Raw genomic sequence first — 26,214 nt, forward strand, 5'->3', positions numbered from 1 at the left:
TGCAGGCAACTGCAGCTACTGTTGAGTCCCTAAGTGCAGCTGTCCTGTCATATCCAGAAGACACTGATTTTCTCTGGACATTCCTGACTTCTGGCTCTTACATTCACTTCCATCCCTCTTCCTCAATGATTCCCAAGCAAATCTTAATAGATGTAATAATTTTGAAAAGTGTGAATGACAGGGAATTCAGAGAGTGAAGTTTTAAATGTCAAAATATTGAAGGCAAGATGGGAAAATCTTGAGCATGTTTTCAGCCATAACCCCAAGTTAATAAAAAAGAAGATGTTGAAGTTTATCTGCTTATCAGCATAAATGATTAAAAGCTATATTTTTATAACCAAAGACTTATCCAGTAGGAAGTAGGTTGTAATCTTGTTGCTGTTTTGAGAAGACAAGTACTGACATTGACTTCTGGCCTTGTGTTAAATAAAACTTCAACTAGGAATGGGATTTCTGCTTCGGGTACTTCCTTGGCCTTTTCTTCCTGGATAAACTAGTCTTACTGCATCTTGGTCTGCCATGTTTGGTTGATACCCAGGGAGGCCTGCTTTTTTTATGAAGGGAAAACAGAGGAGCAGTGGATCTGGGTGAAAGGGGAGGTACTGGGGGAGAGTGGGAGGAGGGGAGGGAGGCAGAAACTGCTGTTGGGGATATATTGTATGAGAGAAAAATAAAGGAAATGGAAAAAACTACTGTTATTTTCAATATGAAAACTGTGCTTTTTTAAAAAGGTGATGTTGGACCAAATGGACAACCTGGCCCAATAGGGCCTCCGGGGCTGCCAGGAATTGGTCTTCAGGGACCACCAGGACCACCAGGGACTCCAGGGCCAATAGGCCAACCTGGTAAGATTATAGTAAATGTGCCTCTTCTAGGACTTACAGTGTATATAAATGTCTTCCAGTAATGTAATTTAAGTGGTAATCAATATATATATATATGTATGTATGTATATACATATATATTATCAAATTGTAAATTATAGATCACAGCATCAGAGCTAATTTAATACTTGATGTCTTCCCCTTCTGTTATCTAAAAATCCATCTATCCTAATAATAAAATTTGATAATTGCAGTTACCATTACCATAGAATCATTGAACAATACAGAGTTTTAAAAACATTAGACCCCAAACTGTTCATGCTTATTATTTCAGACCAGAATAACTGTAATGCAGTAATATACAGGTCTTGTCTGTAGAACTTATTTCAGTTGTCAACACATAAACCATTGTTAGGGTTCCACAAGAATGTTCTATAAAAATATACCATAGGCATTTTACTTCCTTTTATTTAAAAGGAATAAAGTCAGTCTCTTCCTTTTTGTTCCTATACTGGGAGTAACGTTGTAACTGAGCACACTAAACTGCTCTTTTTTCAATTAGATACTTGTAAAGGTTTTGTAAACATATAACTAGTAGTTTTGCCTCCAAAGATAAGAATCATATGGCTGTTGTGTATTTGGATGAGTCTGTACTAATTGTAGATTCTGAGTGAATTCACATTATCTCTTTACTCAGGTAGAGAAAGGGACATTCTCAGCCCTACATTTTGTTATTTTAAATATTGTTATGTTCATTAAATGAAAACAAACATGGGACATTTTTAAATTCCTATGAACCCATCAGAAAATTGAATACAATTCAGATGCACATATATTGAACACATGTATTTTTCTGACCTTAAATGACACCAGGTATGTTGTTGGTTTTTACATTAAGAGTTTCAACACTATAGTTAACAATATAAAACACCCATAAGGGTTCTTTTTATTCATGTGCTATTTTAAAACTCAGTTTGAAGGCACAGTGTACTTTTTATGGCCCCTGGCTTGTTGTTACTGATTGAAACTTAAGAAAACTTGGAGTCATATTTTGAACGAGGTTGCTATAAAGAGTTGCTTCATCATTCATGAAAAAAAAAAAAAAGAACAAAAAACGAAGCGAAACAAAAACAAAAACCACTCTGATTAACCTACATAGAAGTGGAATCTTGAAGAAAAATGTAGTTTTAGTTCTATTACAGACTTAAACTGGTATTTCACAAAGAATGATTTCATCACTTCTGTACTTTGTTGTTTCTTTTAGTTTGAAAAAGAACATGACTCTGTAGAAGCATTTTGAATTCTTACATCACAGCTGCATGAAAACTTAAAACACTGTTAACAAGCATCTGAATAAAATATAAAATTGTAATATTCATTTTAAAATACAGTTAATACTTTGCAATTGTTTTGTCAAAACATCTACTATTCTGTTTCTATACTGCTTTCTTCCACCCCCAGTAGCATATGTACAGTATATGTATAGTATCAGAACAGTGACAGTTAATAACTTTTAACTCACCTTCATATATTTGCCTGTAAATATTTTCTTTGCCATAGACTTTAATATCAATTGTATCCAACAGTTAACAAAAAAATGGCATGAAAAATTATTCAATGGACTCTCAATATATAAATTCATTTTAAGATAAATGTTATTATTATCGCCAAAGTTTGAACTATCTTGATTCTTACATAGAAGGGCGACCAGCAAGAACACTACTAGTATCTTGCTAAACCTGCGTTATAATGCATAAAAGAAATTGCCAGTTTATATACTTGTTTTCTTTTGCATCAAAAATTTAATACCAAATTATAACATTAATTATAAAACTTAATTTAAAATAAAACTTAAAACAAGATAATACAACAGAAAACCTAATGCAAAATGGTAAGAACTGATTGTATCATACTATTAAAAAAACAAATTGACTTATTTGATAATTGTTCAGAGGGGTCAACATGTTATGCATTAATAATTGGTAATGTAATGGAACAGTGAAAATCCACCTGTGGTCAGTGGGCCAATGACAAAGCATAAGATATTAAAAACTACAATGAGATAAACGTTGAGAGTGTGCATTCAAATATTTTGCAAATTTAACAACTTAATGCTATAATCCTATTTATTGAATAATATAACCAGAAAACTGGGCTCTTTTTTCATGGCTTTGGTAAAAAAAAAATTGTACTAAATTTAAAAATTAGTCAAAAATTAACTAGAATTTTTTTAATTGCAGTTTACCAAAGCAATTTGAGGAAAATCTCTCTTCAAGAAATATGATTTAAAATGTTAAAGCTAAAATGTTAATATGATTTAAAATAATTTTCATTAATCATTTTCACATGCATGATGGCTAAAGTTTCTGTAATGTACTCTCCTAAGTTTATCATATACAGATCATGTGACTTCTTTGCTAGAAAAATAACCAGATCTATCATGTGGAGACTCATCAATACTTATGTTAATATGTTGCTAACTAGGCTTACATGGAATACCAGGAGAAAAGGGAGATCCAGGACCCCCTGGGTTTGATGTTCCAGGACTGCCTGGAGAGAGAGGTAGTCCAGGGCTCCCTGGAAAGCCCGGTCTTATAGGACCTCCAGGACCACCTGGTTTCCCTGGAATAGCAGGTGTCCCTGGATTTCCAGGTAATGTTTAATAATCTGTCTGACTGTGGATCAGTTAAACTAATTAATATTAATATGACTGACAAATCATTTTCATATTGCACTTTATGAATTGATACTATCTATTAAGGAAGAATGTTATGTGTATGAGTGTTGGAAACTTTGTTGGTGTTTGCACTATACTTCTTTATACTGTGTGACAGTACCAGTTATATATTACTATATAATAAATGATCCAAAATGTTATGGTTGAAAGCAACTTTTCAAACATTTTGCTTAAGAGTCTGTGGGTCAGAAATCAAGGAGTGCCTTTAACAAATTATTTTCTATAATTCATGTGACTCCAATAAGAATGATTAGAGTTGAAGAATCCAACTCTATGATGACACTTTCTGAAACTTGGGGATTCTTTAACTCATGTGACATCTAATCATTCATAATACCTCTTCTCATTGTTTTATCATCCCTCCATTGCAAGTGGCTTCCCAAAGAAAAAATTTCATGAGACGAAAACAAGGTCCTGAAAAGATATCTCAGTGGTTAAAATCACTGCCTGCTTTTTGAGAGAAATGGGGTTGGATTCCCAGCACTCACAAGGCAGCTCTCTACTGTCTGTAATTCCAGTCCCAGGGGATCAAGTGCCTTCTTCTGGCCTCTGGGGGTACTACATGTACATGGTACACAGAACAGACATATTCAGCCAAAATATCTATACACATAAAATAAAAATAAAAGTGTGCTTTTGGAGGGAGGGAAGGACAGACAGAAAGTAGAAAGAGGGAAGGAGGGAGGAAGGGAAGAAGGTAGAAAGGGATGGAGGGAGAGGGAGTTAGAGAGGGGGAGGAGTTAGTTTCAGGGCATCCTGTTTGGTGAGTTATTATGTAGCCTAGGGAGTTGTACTATCTTCTGTGAATATCTGTGAGTTTTGTTCAGGAGTGAGTTCTAAGTTTACAGTAAGAAAGGGTAAAATCTCGCTGCACTTTCCTTTCATTCCTAGATAGTTTTCCAATTGATATCTTTAAAAGTCCATCTTATTTTTTTGAAAGTCCAAAACCAGGAAATTTAGTAACTGATATTTTCCAAAGGTGTCAAAGGTGAAATGGGTATGATGGGACCTCCAGGCCCACCTGGACCTTTGGGAATTCCCGGCAGAAGTGGTGCTCCTGGTCTTAAAGGTAAGAACTGGAGTTTACTGACATATATGTGTAACAAAGAAAATTAAACATTGTGTTCTGTCAATACAGGTTCTGGTTTCTCTATTTTAAAACTAACAACACTTAGTATTTTGTTTCTTTGTGATATGTTAATTAAAATGTCTTATTTTATATTGTTATGAAATTCTTTAAAAAATAAAATATATTAATAAATGTAAAAGATAAAAGATATAAAAATACATTTTTATTTTTATTATTTTAAGACATTAATACTAATAAAAATACTTATAGTTTGTTGACTTTACTTTTGAAAAATCACATTGTAAATGTTCTTTTTAAAAATTATTTATTTACATTATAATCATTGCCCTTACTCCTGGTCCTCCCTCCCATGGTTCATCATCCCAGTCCTCCTCTCCCTTGCCTCCAAGTGGGTACTCTCACCCTATTAGGACTCTTCCTTCCCTGGGGCTTCAAGTCTCTGGAGGATTAAGCAAGCACATCTCCCATTGAGGCCAGATCAAGCAGACCTCTGCTATAAATCAGGCCTCACTGGACAATGTATGCTCCTGGTTGGTGGCTCAATCGATGGGAGATCCCCTGGCATCTAGGTTAGTTGAGACTGCAGATCTTCCTATGGGGTCACTCTCCCTTTCAGCTTCTTCAGTCCTTTCCCTAATTCAACCATAGGGGTTCGTGACTTCAGTCCAATGGTTGGGTGTCAGTATCTGCATCTGTCTCAGTCAGCTGCTAGTAGAACCTCTCAGAGGACAGCCATGCTAGGCTCCTGTCTTCAGTTTCTTCTTAATTTTTGTCCCTACAGTTCTTTTAGACAGGAACAGTATTGCATCAGAAATTTTGACTATGGATTAGTAACCCAGACCCTCCATTTGAAACCCATGCTCACAACAGCCTTATTTGTAATAGCCAGAAGCTGGAAATGTCTTTTTTTTTCAGTTTGATGATATACTGAATCTGTATATCTGAAAGATTATAAATGATTAGCCCATAATTTGAGAATTGAACTTTAGGGTTTTCTTATTATGAGCCTGTAATCACAGTCCAGAAAGCAGAGAGATTATTACCTGAGTTTATAAACAAGTATGCATGCAAGTCATTTATTGGCAGACATTAAGTTACTTACATATTTTGAGTGCTTAGAAGTTTACCTAAGTTATGAGACATATGATAATTTTTATAGATGAATAAATTTGATGTGCTTTGTTGATTTTAGGTGATGATGGCATGCAAGGTCAGCCAGGTCTTCCTGGCCCTGCAGGAGAAAAGGGTGGTAAGGGAGAGCCTGGCCTTCCAGGTCCTCCTGGACCAATGCATCCAGATTTCCTGGGATCAAAAGGAGAAAAGGGTGAGCCTGGCTTACCAGGTAAGTGAATGGATATATTCACAAATATTTTTTGCATATCTTAGATTTAATTTTTGGAAGAGCACAGGCTAACAAACACAGTCATATGGATACTAACAAATGCTCTTTCACCATACTATATGCCCAGTTCCTGAAGCTTGATTTTACACATTTATTCATGTATGTATACGTTTATGTATGGTGTGTGTGTGTGTGTGTGTGTGTGTGTGTGTGTGTGTGCATGTAGAAGTGATAACAACTTTCAGAAGTTGGTTCTCTCCATCCATATTGTGAATTCCAGGGATTGAACTCAGGACATTGGACTTTTCACAAATCACCTTTACCTACTGAGCCATCTTCCCATGACCTTGACATTTTATTTTAAGCACCAGAGAAGTAACCTGGAGTTACTGTGTTCAACAAATCAATTAGATACATAAAATTTTGGTACTGATTATTTTCACTCGATTCATGATGATTCATTGGTTTCTTTCTGCTCGAATATTTTCTTTGTCATTTACCTGTCATGAGCTATATGGAGTTTTAAAAGCAGATTTGGGGAGCTGGGGAGTTGACTCAGTGAATTGTTTGTTATGCAAGCATGAAACTGGAGATTGGATCCTAGAACCACATAAAAGCAACACAGGCACCTGCCTATAATGTTAACACTTTTGAGGCAGAGATAGGTAATCAAACTCTGGAAGACTTTTTAGTTCAGTGAGAGACACATCTTCAAGAAACAAAGGGGTGAGTGATCTATAAAGACATCAATTCCAACTTTGGGCCTCTGTGTGCACCTGCAAGACATATGAGCAAACAGACCTATAAACATGTATATACACACATACATAAATACATACAAAGGAAATGCATTCATAAATAATATAAACTTAAATACTTTCAGATTCCAGAAGTACCACAGAAGCATAGAAAGAGAAAATATTTTTTTTTGCCTAGAAACCGAATGATGGTGAATAGTATAGTATAATAATAATAGTATAACGCTGTATATAATGAGTTTAAATTGTAAAAAATATTGGTTTCTTTTCATATAAGTATAATGTGGTTCATCAAAAAACACAATATATATACATAAATTAATATATAAGGCACATATAGAAAAGAAACATACTTTTGAAAAAGCACTTGCAACTTTTTTGTGTTCTATCAGTGTTGTCAGTTGTAAACGTGTGTATGTGGACACATGTGTAAGTAAATGTTATGAGCTTCTCACTGAGCATGATTTAATGAAACTTTTTCTTAAAAATATTTTGTATGTTAAAGTTTTTCTAAAAGTACCAAAAGAGGTAAAATTTAGGATAACAAAAATGAAATGTCTTTCTAAGTTATCTCTTCTTTTAAAAACTAAATTCTGATTAGCTGATTGGTTTGTTGAGATATTACAATACCCATGTGAATTACAGAAGACAACTTATACTTCTCCACTATGTGGGCTACAAAGGTTAGACTCAGGTCTTTAGGCTTGGTGTCATGTTCCCTTATCCACTGAGTAGTTGTACCAGATCCTGGTGTTATTAGTTGTTATCTTTTAATCAGGTTTTGCAAATTATAGGACAGTAAAATATACTTGAATTCTACTGTGGCGCTAATAACGATAAAAGACTTTGATGTAGGAACAAAGAGAGAGTTGACTTTTTTAATGGGAGAAAGTAAAAAATGGAAAAACTAATAGTTCATAATACATCAAATTATCACCAATTTGGCCACTATTATTGTTGATACAAGTAAGTAGGGCCAGGCATTGAACATTATTTTGTTGTTGTTCTTGTTTGAAATGCTGGGAATCAAATCTAATTGTAGGCTAGTTCCCACCCTATTACTTTCCAGGGGCATCTTAATAATTCATTATCCATATCTATATCATTTTAGAGGCAAAGATGCTGCAACTACCACTGCCAATTTTAAGAAAGTTTGTTACATTATTCCCAAAACTTGGCTGACACCCTGGGGAGCATCCTTACCCTTCCAAGTTCTATGTCAAGGGTGGTTTCTATCCATAACATTCCCTAGACATCATCATGAAGTTGATGTTTGTTGCATCTTTTGGTGGTCTTTTGATTTTCATTTGTCCTAGGAACTTTATCTTCTTGATTTGGGAAGTCAATTGGACTGTCAGAAAATGAACTGTGTTCACAGAGCACAGAATTAGGAAAATGGTTAAAGTGCAGCAGTCTCCCAACACACACACACACACACACACACACACACACACACACACACACACACACACGTAAATACACACACATACATACATACACTCATACACATGCACAAAGACAGAGCAGAGACAGAGATAGAGAGATAGACACACAGAGAGAACATCAGTTTCTCCATTTCACTTACATACAGTTAAGCGGCTTTTTTTTTTTTTAGCAAAATCATTTAATTTATTAGTAAGAATCAACCTAACTTGATTTTTATGCTTATCTTTGGAAGGTATTCCTGGACTTTCAGGACCGAAAGGCTATCAGGGATTACCAGGAGACCCAGGGCAACCTGGATTGAGTGGACAACCAGGATCACCAGGACTACCTGGTATGGAAAATACATCACTGTGGCACTTTGGTGACTGACAGAGATCACCGAGGAAGTGTTTGTGTCTTTTTCCAATTTAATGATGATTTGGATCTGTTCATGCTAAGTGCAGCTAGGCTTGGAAAAATTGTTGACATTTGACTCAAGTTTTAACAGAGAAGATATATAGGACATTTCGTTTTGCTTATTCAGATTCATATTTTTCTCACAATATAATATATTTAGAACTCTGATTCAAGTAAGGTGCTAAATTTTATTATAAACTCTCCAACATAGAAATATAATTATCTGGTAGAAGCCTGACTAATTCACCTGTTCCAGTTGGTTTTGGTTCTTGGCTGACATCAGACAAGTCCATTATTCTGCAACGTAAAACACATAATTACAATTTTAATTTTTAAAAATTTGAAGGGTGAAAGTTTCACAGTCTTCCTTATAGTCTGCTATAGCCCAAATGCTCTTATAGTGAACAAGTTTCTTATCCTTGTTTTTATCTTAATTCTAATAAATCTTTCAGTTGTTTTACTTTAGTTCAACCTCAAGGAAATAGAAAACAGCTGATTTTTATCCTCTTCAAAGAGCCCTGAAGGCCAACGATTTGCCATCTTATTCATATACCACATTATCTTGATGGAATCAGAAAGATAGATTCACTCCTGGAGTCTTTCCAACATCTTCTGCATTGTCCACCTAAAGCTGGAAGTCACTGTGAAAAAAAGAGAAAAAATACATTTATGGTAGCAGTGGTAAACGTGTAGGTGACACCACACAGCTCAACTCAAGCACTGGTGATATTCAAAGTAGACTCCTCAAACACATCCAGATCAATGTAGCATCTCTTCATCAGTGCAGGAACCTTATCTCTCGCTCTGGCCTATCATAGTGGGGCTCTGTCTTGACACAAACCTACTGCTGATGTTTTATTAAACATTGTTATATTGGATTTATCTGTGAGAACAGAAAGTGGGTAGTTATACATGTGCAACAAAACAGAACATAAAATGCATGGAATTATTTTAGGAGTAGAACCTAGGTGCTCAAGTAAAATTGCCTTTATTTTTATGAGGTTGAGTTTAAAGATCTGTATTAGCATAATTATATTCTGGTATGATACTAAAAAGACTTCTGAGGTACTCCTTGCCCATTTCCCACTGACTTATGTCTGTAGACTATAATGCAATGGAATTAATTTTTCCAATGCCATGATGCCACTTTCTTTGCTTTAATTTTATCAATATTACTTTTCTAGGTCCCAAGGGTAACCCTGGTCTCCCTGGTCCACCAGGACTTACAGGACCTCCTGGACCTAAAGGAAACATTGGCGACATGGGTTTTCCTGGTGAGTGATGAAAAAGTTAAGTCATTTAGGTTCTATTAATATTCACCGTTCCCCCCTCCTTTGAGACAGGGTCTCGTGTAGCACAGACTATTATTGAACTTGCTACATAGCTAGCTAGTCCTCCTGTATCTACCCCCAAATTACTGGGATTGTAAGTGCTTGACACTATGCCATGTTTATGATATATGAAAGATCAAACCTACAGCTTTATTTATACAAGGCAAGTAAACTCTGCCAACTGACCTATGACCCAACCTCTTTTTATCAGAAAAGATGTTAAGTGTAAGGTCTGGAAATGTAGTTAAGTGATAATTTATATGAGCCCTGAGCATTGATAGAGACACACTCTAAAATAACCAATGTATAGGTCTCTCCCTGCAAAAAAATATTTAAAGTGAGTAATAAAGAACAGAATTTTAAGAAAATTAAAAGGTTAGACTTCACTAACACATGTGTTCTCTAGCTTCTTTTCTTTCATTAAAATTTCTTTAGAAATAGGTGGATTTGTAAGCCTGTGTGTGAGGCTCATTATACATACCCAGTTTGCAGAATTTTTTCCAAAGATTGTTTTGCTAGGTCACATTCATCTTAGGTTTGACATGAATAAAGACTATCCTATTAAATATTATCCATTACATATTTTCCACAGGCCCTCAAGGTTTAGATGGCCCCCCTGGACCTCCTGGAGTTCCTGGACAACCTGGCTCTCCAGGGTTACCTGGCCAGAAAGGAAGTAAAGGAGAGCCTGGAGTTTCAGGCATTGGTCTTCCAGGTCTTCCTGGTCCAAAGGTAATCCTATTCTGATCATGCGTCTGCGAAGATTCAGCTCTTCTTTAACTATGTTCATTTCTAATTCTTCACTAAACGAACTCCAGAGTGACAAGGCATGTTCTGAGCAAAGGATGTGTTTCTTCCCTTTTCTCAATAAATAATCTTTTCTTGAGTTATAAATGACAATACTGAAACCATCATCTTAAATACAGTGCCATTTTTCTCTATGTTCATCACCTTTCACATACATGTATTAAATTATTTGTGGCACTATTTGGCCTGGCCAAGAAGCTTTGCAGTATTATTTATCAGTTTTTCCCTATTAACTTAATATTGCCTTAGTTAGAAGAGCTAAATACATAGAAAACCTGAAGCACTTATTTTATACTCTCTCATCCTTATTTTGTTAAAATGTTCAGCATGTTCAAAACTTCATTTAAGCAAGATGAGTGAGGTCCAGCAATCTCTGGTACAATACAGTACATATGGTTAACAGTATTACTCATCTTAAAATGTTCAGATTAATTTTACATATGTGCTATGTAGATTTTGGTTGGTTGGTTAGTTTGTTTTGGTTTTGGTATGTTTTTGATATGCACTCTCACTTTGTAGCTCAGACTGGCCTAGAACTCATTATGTAGCCCAGGCTGTTCTTAAATTCTATATCCTAATACACCTTAGCTTTCCCACTACTTGGATTATAGGCATGCATTACTATACCCAACTCTTTAAAGCACTGTTATTACAAAATATGCGTGCCTGTGTGTGTGTGTGCATGGATGCGGGCGTGCACATGCACACATACACAAACACACATACACACACACACTCACTCACATACTCACTACCTCATGCACATGCACACACAAGAGAGGGAGTGAGAAAGAGAATATTGGCAGTAACTTCGTTTGGATAATATCACAATTACATGCTTGCATCCAGACTCATAAGTACGTATACATTTAATATGTAGAATTTTGCACCTAAAATGTATTTAAATAATTTGTATCAACTGACTTTTGTTGAATTTTGTTTTACATTTTGGTTGATACATTATATTTATATACATTTATAAGAGAATAATAAATAATAAAGCATTATAATGTTTTGATTTGTGTATACATTGGGTAGATAGTTTCCCTTAAATTTTTTATTGTTAGAGAATTTCATGTATGCATTTTAATCAAATTGCCTTCACTTTTTTTTCTCATTATCTCCTACCAGTTTCTTGTTATTAAAAAGAATAGTGAGCTTATTTGTGCATGGGTGAAGTGCCATATAATGGATAAAACATGGGTAACCTCTCAGGGGCCACATTATTGAAGAAAGCTGGCTCTTCCTCTCCCAGCATCCATGAATTGCCACTAGCTCACTTGCAAGAGGTGGGACTTCATGTCCACGCCCCCCTCAATGTACATACAATCCATGCTGGGATGTTTGTCTGGCTCTATTTTGCACAAGTCTTGCACATGCTGTCACAACTGCTAAAGTTCATGTGGACTACTGCCCTGCTGTGTCCAGAAAACTGTTAAATTCCTGGTTATTTTAGACTATGTTTCAGAAACACAAAGACTCATTCATTATATTCAGTGTTATGAACCATGTAAATTTATTACATCTATCTGGCACTAACTGCATACTTGTTGCCCAAACCCTTTGCTTGCCTCTTCTGTTTATTTTCCATAATCTCTAGTAACCAGCATTCTACTCGTAGCTTATATTCTCTGCTTGATTTCAATGAACATAACATTCCCTGGCTCCATCCATGTTGTCATAGTGACATGCTATTTTAGAGCTTACTCAGAGTTAAGTGCACAGCATTTCCTTTATCCATTTGTCTGTTGGTGGACACATATTCTGGTTATTTTGAATAGAGTGTGGTAAGCATAAGAGTGAAGATAATTTATTTTCTTTATGTACCTAGCTAAGAGCAGGCCTGCTGGATGGTATAGAAGCCCTGCTTGACAATCTTTCATTAACTTTCTTGGTCTAAGGTAGAACTAGAACTTTTTTGTAGTAGTTGTGCTAATCATTATCTATGTGTGTGGTTAGAGCAATAGAAATGCATGACCAGATAAGGACTACAACTTCCAACTGAGGGTTACCATTGTAAGGTTCATGTTACCACTCAGAAGAATATGGGTTTTATCCTATCCAATCAAAAAATTTCCATTTATTATTTCTGTTTTTCCTACTATAGCCATAATTTAAGGACATAGATTGTAGTATTAGAAGATAAGATATAGTAAAGACTGACTTTGGTCAACATACTTACCTTGCCAGTTTGAATTTTAGCAAGAGAAAAGATACTAAATGGAGTTCCTATTCTGCACAAACTATATTGTGATACAACAGTATCACAACCTTAAAAACAGTGCTAAGATCAGTCTTGTTAAAGTTTGCTATGTTTCATTTCAAAAACCATATCAAAGCTGAGTTTAGAATGAATGCAAAAATTTGCAACTTCACTGTATTCAAGTCACTCCTAGCTTTGCTAAAAGCACAAATTGACTTGAATTTTGTTTTCCTATGGAGATCTGTGAGACTCCTGATCCAATCATTTGATTTTCTGAATCCTCTCCTCCTTATTTCTTAGAGCTTATCTTTTCTGAAACCCAGAGTTTCCCCAGTAAATATTAGATAAAGCTTAAGCTAGTAAATTTAATGCATTTCAGAAATCTTTATGAAGTATTTAAAATTTTCTTGCCAGGACGGTGATGAAGAAATTGTGTTAAAGGATAGAGGTAATACTGGTATCATTTGTAGAATTTACCATACTTTACTTATCATAAATAAAAGTGGGTTGGGTACCTTCCAGGTCTGCCTCTAACTGAATATTAGAATTTCTCTTTATGTTTTATTTTGGTATATAAATTTAATTCATTCATAAATAGTTGAGGCCAGGCTAGGATGAAGCTCCATGGTAGCTAAGATGCTAATGTTACATCACAACTAATGTGAAACCAAGTCAAGCCAAGTTGTCATATTAGATACCCATTTTGTGCCCCCCAAATGTGCTATGTGTTTGGTTCATAAAGGATCAGAAAAAAAATACATATATGTTCAGCCCGACATTGTTTTTTAAGAAATAAAAGGCAAGAAAATGGGTCACTAATTTAAAAAAACATCTATCACCATAATACAGAAATGCAAACATTTCAAATGGCAAATCTTATTCACCCAAACAAGTATAAGGAGACAATTTATAGACGATATTGAACACTATTGTGCTCTTGAAGAGGCTATGATCCTCATGAGCAGAGCAGTGAGTATTGGGGTAGACATTGAGAATTATGTTGCACTGTTTTCATAAGTATTGAGGAAAACTTTAAAAACCATTTAAGTGGGTAGGGGTTCTTTTAAGACTGCATTGAAAGATACATAATGTAAATATTTGTTGAGGAAAAATAGCAATATGTACATTGCCTGGGGCCACAAAGATATTTTGAATGAAATTAAAGTTATAATTTCTATATATGAAGCTGTCACACTCATAGAGGGATATGAATCTAGCTATCACATGTGTATTCAGTCTTTTGACTTTATATCTATTAAGTTTATGGTCAAGAACTATATAATGAAATTACCAAAAAAATGCAAAGGTCTTCTGTTCATGTATTTTTGTGTGTGTCGAGCCACACACATTCATAGCTATCTTTGGCTACGTGCCACCCATGATCCACATAGATAGCTTGTCAAGAATGATTTCCTGAAAGATACAGATTACTAGATGTTCACTGAAGCATTGGTAGATTGTTTATACTAACAACCATCTTTTCCACTAGAAATTAGTGTAGCAACTGGCTTTGTATAAACAATACATTGCATTAAAGAATATTTTGACGAACACTACAAGATATAAAGTCAAAATTCAGATTCTACAGCTTGCTAACAGCATCACTATAACATTCAGATGGCAATGTTATTTTTCTAATAGGATTGGTAAGAATTAGTGAGATTGATATAGCCACATAGCACAGGAATAGCATGGGCTCTGGAATCTGATGGATTTTGTTCCAAATTTTAATTCTGCTACTTACTAAGACTTCAGGCTCTTGACTACTCTGAGATTTGGCCTTCTCATTTATTAATGGAGATGACAAGTGTATCTCTACAGACCACTGTGATGATTAAGGGCAGCAATCTGTACAAAGCACTTAGTAGAATTTCTAGCATATAGTAAAAGCCTTATAAATAATATTCCGTTGTTATACAACCAAGGTCATGAAGAGACTTTAATTTTTCTTTATTCATGTTTTCAGGGTGAACCTGGTCTGCCTGGATATCCAGGAAACCCAGGTATCAAAGGTTCTGTGGGAGAGACTGGTCTGCCTGGATTACCAGGAAGCCCTGGAGCAAAAGGTCAAACAGGCCTGCCTGGATTCCCAGGTAGGTGTTCCTTTCCCCCTTTCCTTTCTCTTCCACTCTAATTAGTATGGGAAACAACTTCTTAGCAAAATTGCATCCTATACTAGTAGCAGCATAACCTCAAGGTAAAATATTAACGTTTGTTTGCCCACATGCCTTTTTGTATGAAATGAGAACGAGAGAATGAGTGTTCTTGATTCAGCAGGACAATATCCTGTGGGCAGGGACACTTGTTTGGTGGAGCCTTTACTATTTTTGCAGGTGATAATGCACTCTGTCTGGCTCTTGCCTGCTGCTGATTCTTTTAGAACACTGTCTACAGGTACACAGATGGTAGCTATTGGTAGAACAATTCCAGTGTTCATTCAAATGACAAGGACTGAGTCATTCAAGCAAAGAGACTTAGCACTGTAGTCCAGTAGACAGCCTGACCTAGATTGCTGTATCTGTTGTTTCATGTTTCTGTGTAATTTTTAATTTGGCTTCCGAATTTCACAGTGGCATGGATAGGTAGTTGGTTATTTTTCTTTTAACCTTTTAATGGAAGTATAACATATGTAGAGAAAAGTACACGAGTGTTCCTGTCTGTAAATAAGTTTATGCCTGTTATTTGCTAACTCTAAAATGGGTCTTTTAGAGATCTCGTGTTTTTTTTTTTTCAAGAAGATGTTCACACATTTTTCATGAACCCTCAAAATATAATGCTTTCTATCAAATATTTAAAGACTTACAGTTTTACAAACCATAAATAAAAAGGGGTATTCTAACAAATATTTGCTTAAAACTGAGCCACCAATACTGTATATGACCAACACATTTTTCAGGAAGATGTGAATTCAAGTGATCCAAGGTAGAAAGACTGTGTGTGTGTGTGTGTGTGTGTGTGTGTGTGTGTGTGTGTGTGTATTGAGATAAGCTACAACTCCTTCTACTCCTTTTATATTTGTTTTTCACCTGGAGGTTGTAGATTATCTCATTTTCAAAATACACTGATCTTTCCTTTAGTATATTGTACTGTGGCTTGGAATATGTTCAATGAGTCTACTCCATTTTTTTGAAATTTTATATGCAATATTTTCATCTATTGAAATATACTGCCAGTAAAATTTTTTAGCTGTCGTTCATTAGAAATTTTATTATTCAATTATATCATTGAGTTCTAAGATGCCTCTCCCCATGAACATGTACAGTTCCTTGTTGTTAAATCAAAGGGTAATATAGGTACTGATGTGGGATGACTTTGCAAATAGAAAATTCTCAAACTGATTTATTTTAATATATAAAAACATCTTCTGTGTGTCTCATATAGTAATGGATATAGTAATGGAGGTCTTTAGATTTATTTTATCTCATGCATGTGAGGTTTTTGCATATATATATATATATATATATATATACTAAATATGTTACTTGTACCTGTTCAGGTTAGGAGAGAGCATCAGATACCCTGAAACTGGAGTTATAAATGGCTGCGAGCCATCATGTGAGTGCTAGAAATCAAACCCGGGTCCTCTATAAGAGCAACGACTGCTCTCAACTGCTGAGCCATTTCTCTAGCCCTCAAATAAGTTCTTTAAATAGCAAAGAATTTTCCTCAATTCATGACAGGAGGCAAATCAGAAAGAGTCAAAATATAAGAGATTCAACATAAGACAAGATCTCCCTTATTCAGATAGAAAAAATCCACAGGGTGGAAGTGTGAGGAGCCTGCAAAATGGAATGATTTTCAACAAAAAGCCTCCAAAGAAATGGAAATTTTACTTTTATAATCACAAGACATCAAATTTGGCCAATAATTTGAGTAGACTTGAAGTTTATCTTTCTTCAAGATACCCTCAAGCCACACAGATACCTAAGTTTCTCCATATGAATCACTAAACAGACTTGCCTCAGCCGTACCTACACTATTGCCTTATGGAGACTGAGTAATGATTGATGACATTGTTTTGGTGTAATCTCTTGCAAAACAATAGAAAATGAATACACTGCGCTTCCAGCTATACTTCAATTTTTCTTCACTCCCAATACCGACTGCTAATGGTCACTTTCATATGTTTTTGAGAGCTTTTTGTTAATTGTCTGATTTTTAAATTATAATAATGATAGCAAAAGAGATCCTTGTATGCTTATATCATCTTGGATGGCCTCTAGTATTTAAGAGTATATAAGTGCTTGTATTTTCTGTTCATTGCAAACAACATAACTTTCTGTAAGAAAATTTAAATACCTAAACAAATGAAAATAACAATATATATGCATATTATAATACAGATAGCATATTCATAGAATAGAATTTTTTAAATTGGAGTTGTCACAAGAGTAGCCCATCAATTCAAAGTGGTTCCAGTTCATACCTCAATTAAAAATTGGAGCTAGAGAGTTCTCTCATGGGTTGAGAGCACTGATTACTCTTGCAGCAGGCCCAGGTCAATACTTACCACCTTCATATTGGCTCATAACCATCTGTAACTCTAGTTCCAGTCCATATGATAACCTTTTCTGACTTTCTAGGGCAACAGGCACTAATGTAATACACACACACACACACACACACACACACACACACACACACTACAGGCAGAGCATTCATTTACATAAACTAAGTCAAAAAAGAGAAAGAAAACACTAAAAAACTAATTCTAAAATGGAAAGGGTGTTGAATATTAAAAATAGTATTGAAAAAGAAAAACCTTCGTTGAAAAAGCTTTGTTGGTAGGCTTGCACTCTCTGATCTCCAGGTGGGTAGTAATTAAGGTGGTATAGTACCTGCGTAAAGATTAGTAAGCGTATTAATATAAGAGTACATAGAAAAAGACCAACCGTTATACAATAAAGTGACCTGAATAAAATTTCTTTTACAAATCCAATATGGAAAGTAAATCAAAGAAGATCTCAGAAGACAGAAAGGTCTCCCATGCTCATGGATTGGCAGGATTCATTAAGGATTGAAGATTAATGCTCACAGCTAACCATTGAACTGATCATGGGTTCCCAATGGAGGAGTTAGAGAGAAGACTGAAGGAGCTGAAAGGGATTTCGGCCCCATGAGGAGAGCAACAATACCAACCAACCAGAGCTCCCCAGGGTCTAAACCACCAGCCTGGAAGCACATAGGGAGGGACCCATGGCTGCAGCTGTATATGTAAGGGGAGGATGGCATTGTTGGGCATAGGTGGGAGAGGAAGTCCTTGCAAGGTCCAGTGAAGGCTGTATGCCCCAGTGTGGGAGAATTCATGGGTGGGGAGGTAGGAGTGGGCGGGTTGGTGGGGGCAAATCCTCATAGAAGCAGGAGGAGTGGGGATGGGATGGTGGTTCCTAGGTGGAGGAGAAATGTGATCCCCTTGGATCACATCTGAAATGTAAATAAAATATCCAATTAAAAAAGAAAGTAAAGGCTATTCAATGAAGGTTGCTTGGTGTTTTGGCTGTGAACTGATCCTTAACTGGCTGAGCCATCTCTCTGGACACCAATGAAGTTTTCTTAAAATATAAAACACAACAATTTCAAGAGAAAATAATTAAAAGATTTAATTTAAGCCAAATTTAAAACTCTGCTTATCAAAGCAGCAGGTATTATAAAAATAAATAGGAAAGCTAAAGATTAAAACTCTTGACATATAAGACAGACTAAAATCTGGCAAATATAAATAACTCCTGTGACTCAATAAGAAGAATTATAATCCAATTTTTGAAGATGAGAAAATTTTTGAACTGATATTTCACAAAATAACATATGCTGATGGCCAGTCAGTACACGAAAAGGTGACCAATGTCGTTATGGAAGTAAACACATTAAAATCACATGGCTAACACTGTGGCTGTTTTTTAAAATAAAACTATGCTATTACAACATATATTGCACATAGATCTGGAATGACTGGCTGTCTCTTACATTGCTATTTTAAATCTGAAATTGTTTCTCACTATTTTTTTTAATTAAACACAATACAAATCTTAGTCTGACATAGAAATTTCACTCTTGGTCATTAACTCGAGATAAAGGCATATTTCTACAAAAAAAATGCCATGCAAAATGTCCATAGCCACTTTATTAATTATACCTAAAACTTGACATTAAAATCATGTCCAACAACAGATGACTGGACTTAAAACCAAGCATTGAATGGAATACTAAAAATTGTATCACTAGTACAGTATCACTGGAATTATCTTTCTATTCATGAATATATAATGATATCAACTCCTGTCAAATTTATTTGAAATTATCCAGCAATCGTCAACATGTTTTGGATTTATTTTTGAACTTTATTATTTCAATGCTAATTCTCTAAATTTAAGCTTCATTTGTAGCTCATAAGTGAATGTACTTTTTAAAATTCTTAAACTAAGGTTTTTATTCTAGGAACACCAGGGCTTCCTGGACCAAAAGGTATGAATGGCCCTCCTGGTAACCCTGGCCTTCCTGGAGAACCTGGTCCAGTAGGTAAGTATGAAGAAAGACAATGCTGCTGTTCTGTAAGACTAAGGCTTTTCATAATCAAATCTGCTCCTGCTGTGAACAAGAAACATGGTGCGCATTCACTTATCACTTCATATTGGGCATGAACTGAATAAATTTCATTTTTAAATTACCAAAATTTAACCCTAGTAGGCATTGTTGTCCAAGTTCACATTTTCTAGGGAGAGTAATTCTCTCTGTGAAGGCCAAGGTGTAGCAATATTTTCTGTTGATTGACTTTTAAAATAATTCCCATGTCTTGGGCCTTACCTGTACAGCACCTCATCACTCCTTAACACCTTTCCTCTTGAATATTCTGGACTTATACTAAAACGAGTTATTGTTATTTATGCTCATCATTACCTTGGTTTATTCTTTGTTCTATAAAGATTTCATAATTTAGAGGAGCATTTCAGAAGCACTTGTTACTTTGGGGTTTGAATTTTTTGTTTGTTTCTAATTGTGAGAGATGTTGTGCATGGAGGCTACAGGTGTCAGTCTGCTGGAGCTGGAATTACAGGGCTATGAGCCGCTTGATGCAGATGCTGGGAACAGAACTCTGATCCTGTGGAAGAACTGCAAGTGCTCTTAACAACTGAGCCATTGCTCCAGCCCACTTTATTACTTTTAGAGAGAATCGTTTGGTGCTTTAATAGGAAGACTAGAGAAGGATGTGGAAGGAAGCTGAAAGGATCAGTATAACCTGCACTACTGTTCTTTAGGTGGTGGAGGACGTCCTGGACCACCAGGACCTCCTGGTGAAAAAGGCAAGCCAGGTCAAGATGGCATTCCTGGACCAGCAGGACAGAAGGGAGAACCAGGTACTATAGTTTTTGTCTGTTTGTTTCATTTTCTTTTTCGTTTTCTAATTTTCTCATGGCCTTTTTTGATTGGTCCTTTTACAGTTACAGTAAAACTGTCTTCCTTATAATCTTCTAAGGTCCTACACAGTTCCTCCTTCCTAATTAACTTCTTCCTTGGCATCCTGAAGATAATAGCTCATGTTTGTTGAACAACTTGCTTTTGTCTGAAGGAAAAAGTTCTTTATATTGCCCACTTCCTTTAACAAGAACTGACCCAGCCATTTTCAAGTGTTTCTTTCATTGTCCAACCTGTACTTCATGCATTTTCATCTAAGTGTACAAAGTGTCTCTGAGGGTCATCACATATACAGTGTGTGTGTGTGTGTGTGCATGTGTGTGTGTGTGTCTCTCTCTCTCTGTGTGTGTGTGTGTGTGTGTGTGTGTGTGTTTCTTCTTTTCAAAATGACTGCAGATTGAATAAAGGTTATCAGTCTTGGTGGAAAGTACCATTATCCACAGCAATCCTGCCAGCTCCTTAGTTTCCTTTCTAGAACAACTGACAAATATCAAGTATATAGTGAAAACATAAAGAATAATCCTCTACTAATCTCCAAAAACATTTGTTTTCTATGTGTATGAGTGTTTTGTCTGCATGTATGTATATACACCATGAGCTTGTCTGCTGAACTCAGGCCAGAAGAGTGTGTCAGATCCCCTGGATGCTACAGATGGTTCTGAAGCACCATGTGGGTTTAGGGAACTAAACCTGATTCCTATGCAAGAGCAGCTGAGCTGAAACTCTGGTCCCTATAGTTTTCTTATGTTGAAACTGTTCTATGTTAGAAGACAGTCTTCTGGGGCAGAACCTTAACTCAGTGGTAATGCATGTTTCTAGCATGTGCAAGCCCTGGTCTGTCCAAGAAAAGAGGAGTTGGAGAAGACAGGGGAAAATGAATGGAGTGAGACTAGGGTTAAGGAGAGAGGGGACTAAACAAAACCTCAATTTTCAGCATGTTTGATAGAATATATAACACTTATTAGAATAATCCTCAACAATCATCTATTATTATCTATTTGAGTGTTTTGGGTTTTTTACCTTAACAGGTCAACCAGGCTTTGGAATCCCAGGACCTCCTGGACTCCCAGGACTTTCTGGTAAGCCTCAACAAAAGAAGTTATATTTACTGTAAAATGAAAATATTTTCCAGCCCATTTATTTTTTTCTGCCTCTACCATTTACTATTATAAAATACACCTGAAAAATTTTTTAAAAAACCATAAAACTCAACTTATTTTACGATACTTCTTATTCCTAGCTAATATAAGGGCCTATGTTACTAAGAAAAGACATTCTTATGGAGAATTCAATAAATAGCCTTTCATTTATATCATAAACACTAAGGACATGATACAGAAAAGAGGAGAAAATTGTAGGAAATTTAGAAGCTTTCATTTGTCCAGAAAGCCACTCGTCGTCTCTACAAAAGCAATATCAGAGTAACATATGAGGCACTTCTGTAGAAATACATACCAAGAGTAATAATGTTTTTTGAAAACTCATCTAAGAGCTACACATGATGACATACACCTGAGGCTGAAGCAAAAGGATTATATATATTCTATGCCACTCTGGGACTGGGCTATCCGGAGTTCCCAGGAGTGTGTATGGGGAGGAGGGGGTTATATGTGGATACATATCCATCTACCCTCTTTATTATGTGATCTTAAAAGAAGTCCTAAACACTTACCACAAATCTGAATAACTACAGATCTGCATGTTGGTACATTGACATGACCACTTTAAGTTCTATAAAAGTGTTTGTCAAACTAAAATTCTATCTCCTAAAATTTCCAGTATCCTTTTCATGAAAGTTTAATGTTCCACTGTTTTATGGTTTGTAAATATTAGTGTTTTATAATAAAATATCAAGAACAGTTTGTCTAAATTATGATTTTAAACTTTTTTAAATTTTTTATTGGATATTTTATTTACATTTCAGATGCCATCCCCTTTCCCCATTTCCCCTCCCTAGAAAACCCCTATCCCATGCCCCCTTCTCCTTTTGCTTTTATACAATTTTTTTAATGTTAACCAGAGGCTTTATAATTTTGGTAAGATTTTAAACTTTAAACATCATGGTTTGAATATAATAGCAGCCATTGGATTTCATTAGTTTTAAAATTAGACCCAAAGCTTTGATAGTTGTCTTCATCCATCTTGAACCAATTCTTGAAGATATTTTTATGCTTTTTATATTTGGTCTATTTTTTCCCTCATAACTTCTGGTCATGTTATCATTGCTCTATGTCCTAATACAATGGATGCCAGCATTATTTCTCCATTGCTAATAATTACTTCTGATGACAGATATATATGTGTTTAATTAAAATAATAGATTTTACACGTGTTTGAAGTAAATTTACCCTGGTGAATTTCATTAGTTTATCAAGTAGCTTCAGGCTTATATGTGAGCTTATAATTCAGCATTTAGTATTATTGATTGTATCCCTAATTTCACTTTACTACTACAGGTCAAAAGGGTGATGGAGGATCACCTGGACTTCCAGGAAGTCCTGGCCTTCCAGGTTCAAAGGGTGAACCAGGCTTTCAGGGATTTCCCGGTATGCCAGGTCCCCCAGGTCTTCCTGGTTCTCCTGGTCCAGCTTTGGAAGGTCCCAAAGGAAACCCTGGGCCTCAAGGCCCTCCTGGGAGACCAGGTATGATCATGCGCAGTATGAGAAATGGTCTGTTTACCAGTTCAGTTAGTTCATTTTGCTGGCAGGTTATTCAGTCTTTAAGATTTTAGATTTTGTCACGTGAGAACTTCTTTTAAGAAAGTAGTTTGGTTCATACCTAGCTTGTTCCAGGATATATGTTCTTTTCAGTAATGCATATATTATTTACCTAAAGTTCATCTTGAATGGAAAAATGGAAAATGATGAGGCTTTGTTAGTATTGTTATTAAAGATAACCTGACAGCAAAATGCAACCTGCACCTTTTTTTATTGTATGCGTCTCAGCATGTTATCACAGCAATCATTCGAGTGATCACCAAATACTTGCTTGTGTTCCATATCAGAAGCTGTTGCTATGGTTCTGTCACATGATCAGCAAATGTCACCAGGCACAATAAAAAAAAAAAAAAAAAACCCTTGATCTCTAGGAACTGCTAGGCAATCACATTTATCTTCAGCATCACCGCATGGTCAAACTGACTCAGAACCTCTTCATATCTCATGTCTGTCCCTCCTCATTCCTGTGCTCACTCTTCAGTCGATCAATTTTGTATCCAAGGTTCACGTTCTCATTTTGTGTCTCTGCTGTGTCATTCTATTCTCCTAATTGAAGAATGCTCATTCTCACCCCAGGTTAATGTTGCTGAGCCCAATTGCTGTTGATAGCTTATTAAAACATTTGAGGTACTTGTTATTTGATTTTTTGGGTAACTGAAAATGTTGCCTTTATTATTTTTTAAAGAAGAGAAATTTGAGTTAGAAAAATGAAACAATTGTCTTTTCATTGCTCAAATATTCTTAATTCATTTCTAAAGTGTACCATAAATATAAAACTTATATTTATATTGCAACAATTGGACATGATTTTGCTCATATGTGCCCTAAAAAACAGGAATTAAACAGTATAACATACTGCATTCTGGGCATCACTTTTAAAGTCAAATGTAAAGTGATCTGACTTGACTGTTCCTGGAGGATGTTGCTTTTTACTTTGTTTACCACTGAAGAAAACCAAAAAAAAAAAAAAAAATTCTCAGCTCCATTAACTGTCTTGCATGCAATATAAAGAACTGAAGCCTGCATCTTGCTTTGTTTGCCTGTCATAATTCAAATAAACCAAACTATTATCCTTTTATATTCTAATTAGCACTGCTGTTATTTGTAACTAGGAATGGAGCTCTCTGTTGAACATTTCTTTACAATAATAACAGAAAAGCAGCCGTCAGAAACATGCTTTTGTAATCACTGTTTTTAAAGACTAATCAAAGTACTCCAAAGAAGAATGCACATCTAATGAACGTTTGATTTCTTGATTTGTTTATAAACTACAGATCTAAAATAAAGTGTTAAATCATTTTCTCTTAAAATTGAATGTTCCAAATTTGAGCTCATAACAATGAACATCATAAAACTGAGTTTGTTGAACTTTCAAAATATAATATGTGTACAATTTTCATTTTAACATTAATGCTAAATAGAGATAGTTTGGTTTATATAAGATGCATGAATATGGACTTTCAGAGAGTTCTATTATTATATTCAACTTTAACTAGAGAGTATTTAGTATAATGCTGTAGTTTTTTGATGTTTCTAACAGTTTTGATATTTTCCTTTTTGTTAACGATGACATTGGGCCTTGGTGAACTTCCATCCCTACCCAGGTCCTCCAGGTTAGCTCCTTAACTCCAAAGTAGTAACTGCATGAAATTTGAAATATTGCCTATGTATTGATGTACATGTATTATATATGTGTGTATATACACATATGTGTCTGTTTATATATGAGTGTATAATGCTTTCAAGTTTTTAAATATATTTTAAGAGCATATGCCAATTCAGTTTTTAAATGGTGGCCTGGACCTAAGTTGTCAGAATATTGTAGTACCAAATATTTCTCTTGGAATGGTTCCACATTATCCAATTATGGAAATGAACTAAATTAAATATTTAAAAATTCATGCTTCTGTATAATTTTTAATTGAAATATTATAGTACTCAATTTTGTCAAAATATGCTTTTCCTTTGTTAGAAAGTTTTTTTATTACCTTATAAACTTTTAATACAATAAAATTAAAGTCATTCAAAAAGTATTTTAATAATAATAATAATAATAATAAATAATAATAAGGATTATCAGATCCTGTAGATGATGCAAACCTTGATACGCTAAACAAACACAAACACATACACACACATACGCGCATGTGCGTGTACCACCATAAGGTTTTAAAACAGCTTCACATTTTGGCTTGTCACATATTTTCAAAGGTTTACACTTTTTTTTCTAACTTCTGAGCACATTTGTGTGTCTGTATATGGGCTGCAGGTGCCCACTAATATCAGAGGCCCTTTGCAAGAGCAATGTGTACTCTTAACCACTGAGCCATTTCCCCAGGTCCTTTGTCACATAGTTTTCAAATTGCTTTGCTGTGAAGAAGAACTAATAAGCATAAATAAAAAATATAACTTAATGTAGCTATCACAGATTAAAGGCTCACAATCACATATATGGTCATCACACATGTGGAAAGAAATTATGCCAAAAAAAATTACCAAGAGCTACTCAACAGGATTGAAAAAAAACCCTGTTGCATTCTAGTTTTTTTTTAAAATAATGTGTACCTAATCTGGTGTGAAAAGTTAACCATGAATATCTGTATGTATTTCTTATTTTTCAATATAAATAGTCCCTTTCTCATTTGTATAAAGGAAGTAAAATGGGTCAAAGTGTAATCCTGAGGTATGGTTTTTGAAAATGGGGAGACCTTTTTTCTTTAAATGAACTAAATAGTCACCACAGTTGGTAGAGAGGGAAGCCATGAATCTCTATGTCAATTGATTCCTTGATTTATTCCTACCACACCAACCCATACACACGTCATTCATACATACACACATATGCAAAATGTTTTATGGATAAGAATTTATTCATTAGAACCCTTTTTAATATGCAAGCTCCAAAGACCAATTTTATGAAGACAACTTTAGTAGAAGAGACCCCATTATAACAGAGAAGAGGGACTAAGCTCAGCTCCAAATAAAACAGAAGCAAAGACTTCCAGGGACTGGAGGAGAAAGTTACTGACTGAAACTTACTAAGAGGTACTTAAACGGAAGAGGAGTGTTAAACTGACTTTATATGATTTTCACTAAAGGCAGGCTAAGGATTTAGACATCAGAGTGAGAGATGAGGAAATTGATCAGATGTTA

General features: G+C 35.2%; 1 protein-coding gene across 1 annotated transcript in view; it reads left to right on the top strand.

Moving 5' to 3' along the window:
- Col4a5 (collagen type IV alpha 5 chain) overlaps positions 1 to 26,214 on the top strand; it is a 177,855-nt gene that overhangs the window by 125,538 nt on the left and 26,103 nt on the right. Inside the window, 12 exon segments of the mRNA XM_076918781.1 lie at positions 732 to 845; positions 3,309 to 3,476; positions 4,541 to 4,630; positions 5,844 to 5,993; positions 8,430 to 8,528; positions 9,778 to 9,867; positions 10,517 to 10,656; positions 14,901 to 15,027; positions 19,370 to 19,450; positions 20,188 to 20,286; positions 21,373 to 21,423; positions 22,801 to 22,986. Of these exon segments, the coding sequence (XP_076774896.1) occupies positions 732 to 845; positions 3,309 to 3,476; positions 4,541 to 4,630; positions 5,844 to 5,993; positions 8,430 to 8,528; positions 9,778 to 9,867; positions 10,517 to 10,656; positions 14,901 to 15,027; positions 19,370 to 19,450; positions 20,188 to 20,286; positions 21,373 to 21,423; positions 22,801 to 22,986 (1,395 nt within the window).

The sequence above is a fragment of the Arvicanthis niloticus genome, chromosome X (genome assembly GCF_011762505.2).
Source record: "Arvicanthis niloticus isolate mArvNil1 chromosome X, mArvNil1.pat.X, whole genome shotgun sequence".
Taxonomy (NCBI): Eukaryota; Metazoa; Chordata; class Mammalia; order Rodentia; family Muridae; genus Arvicanthis; species Arvicanthis niloticus.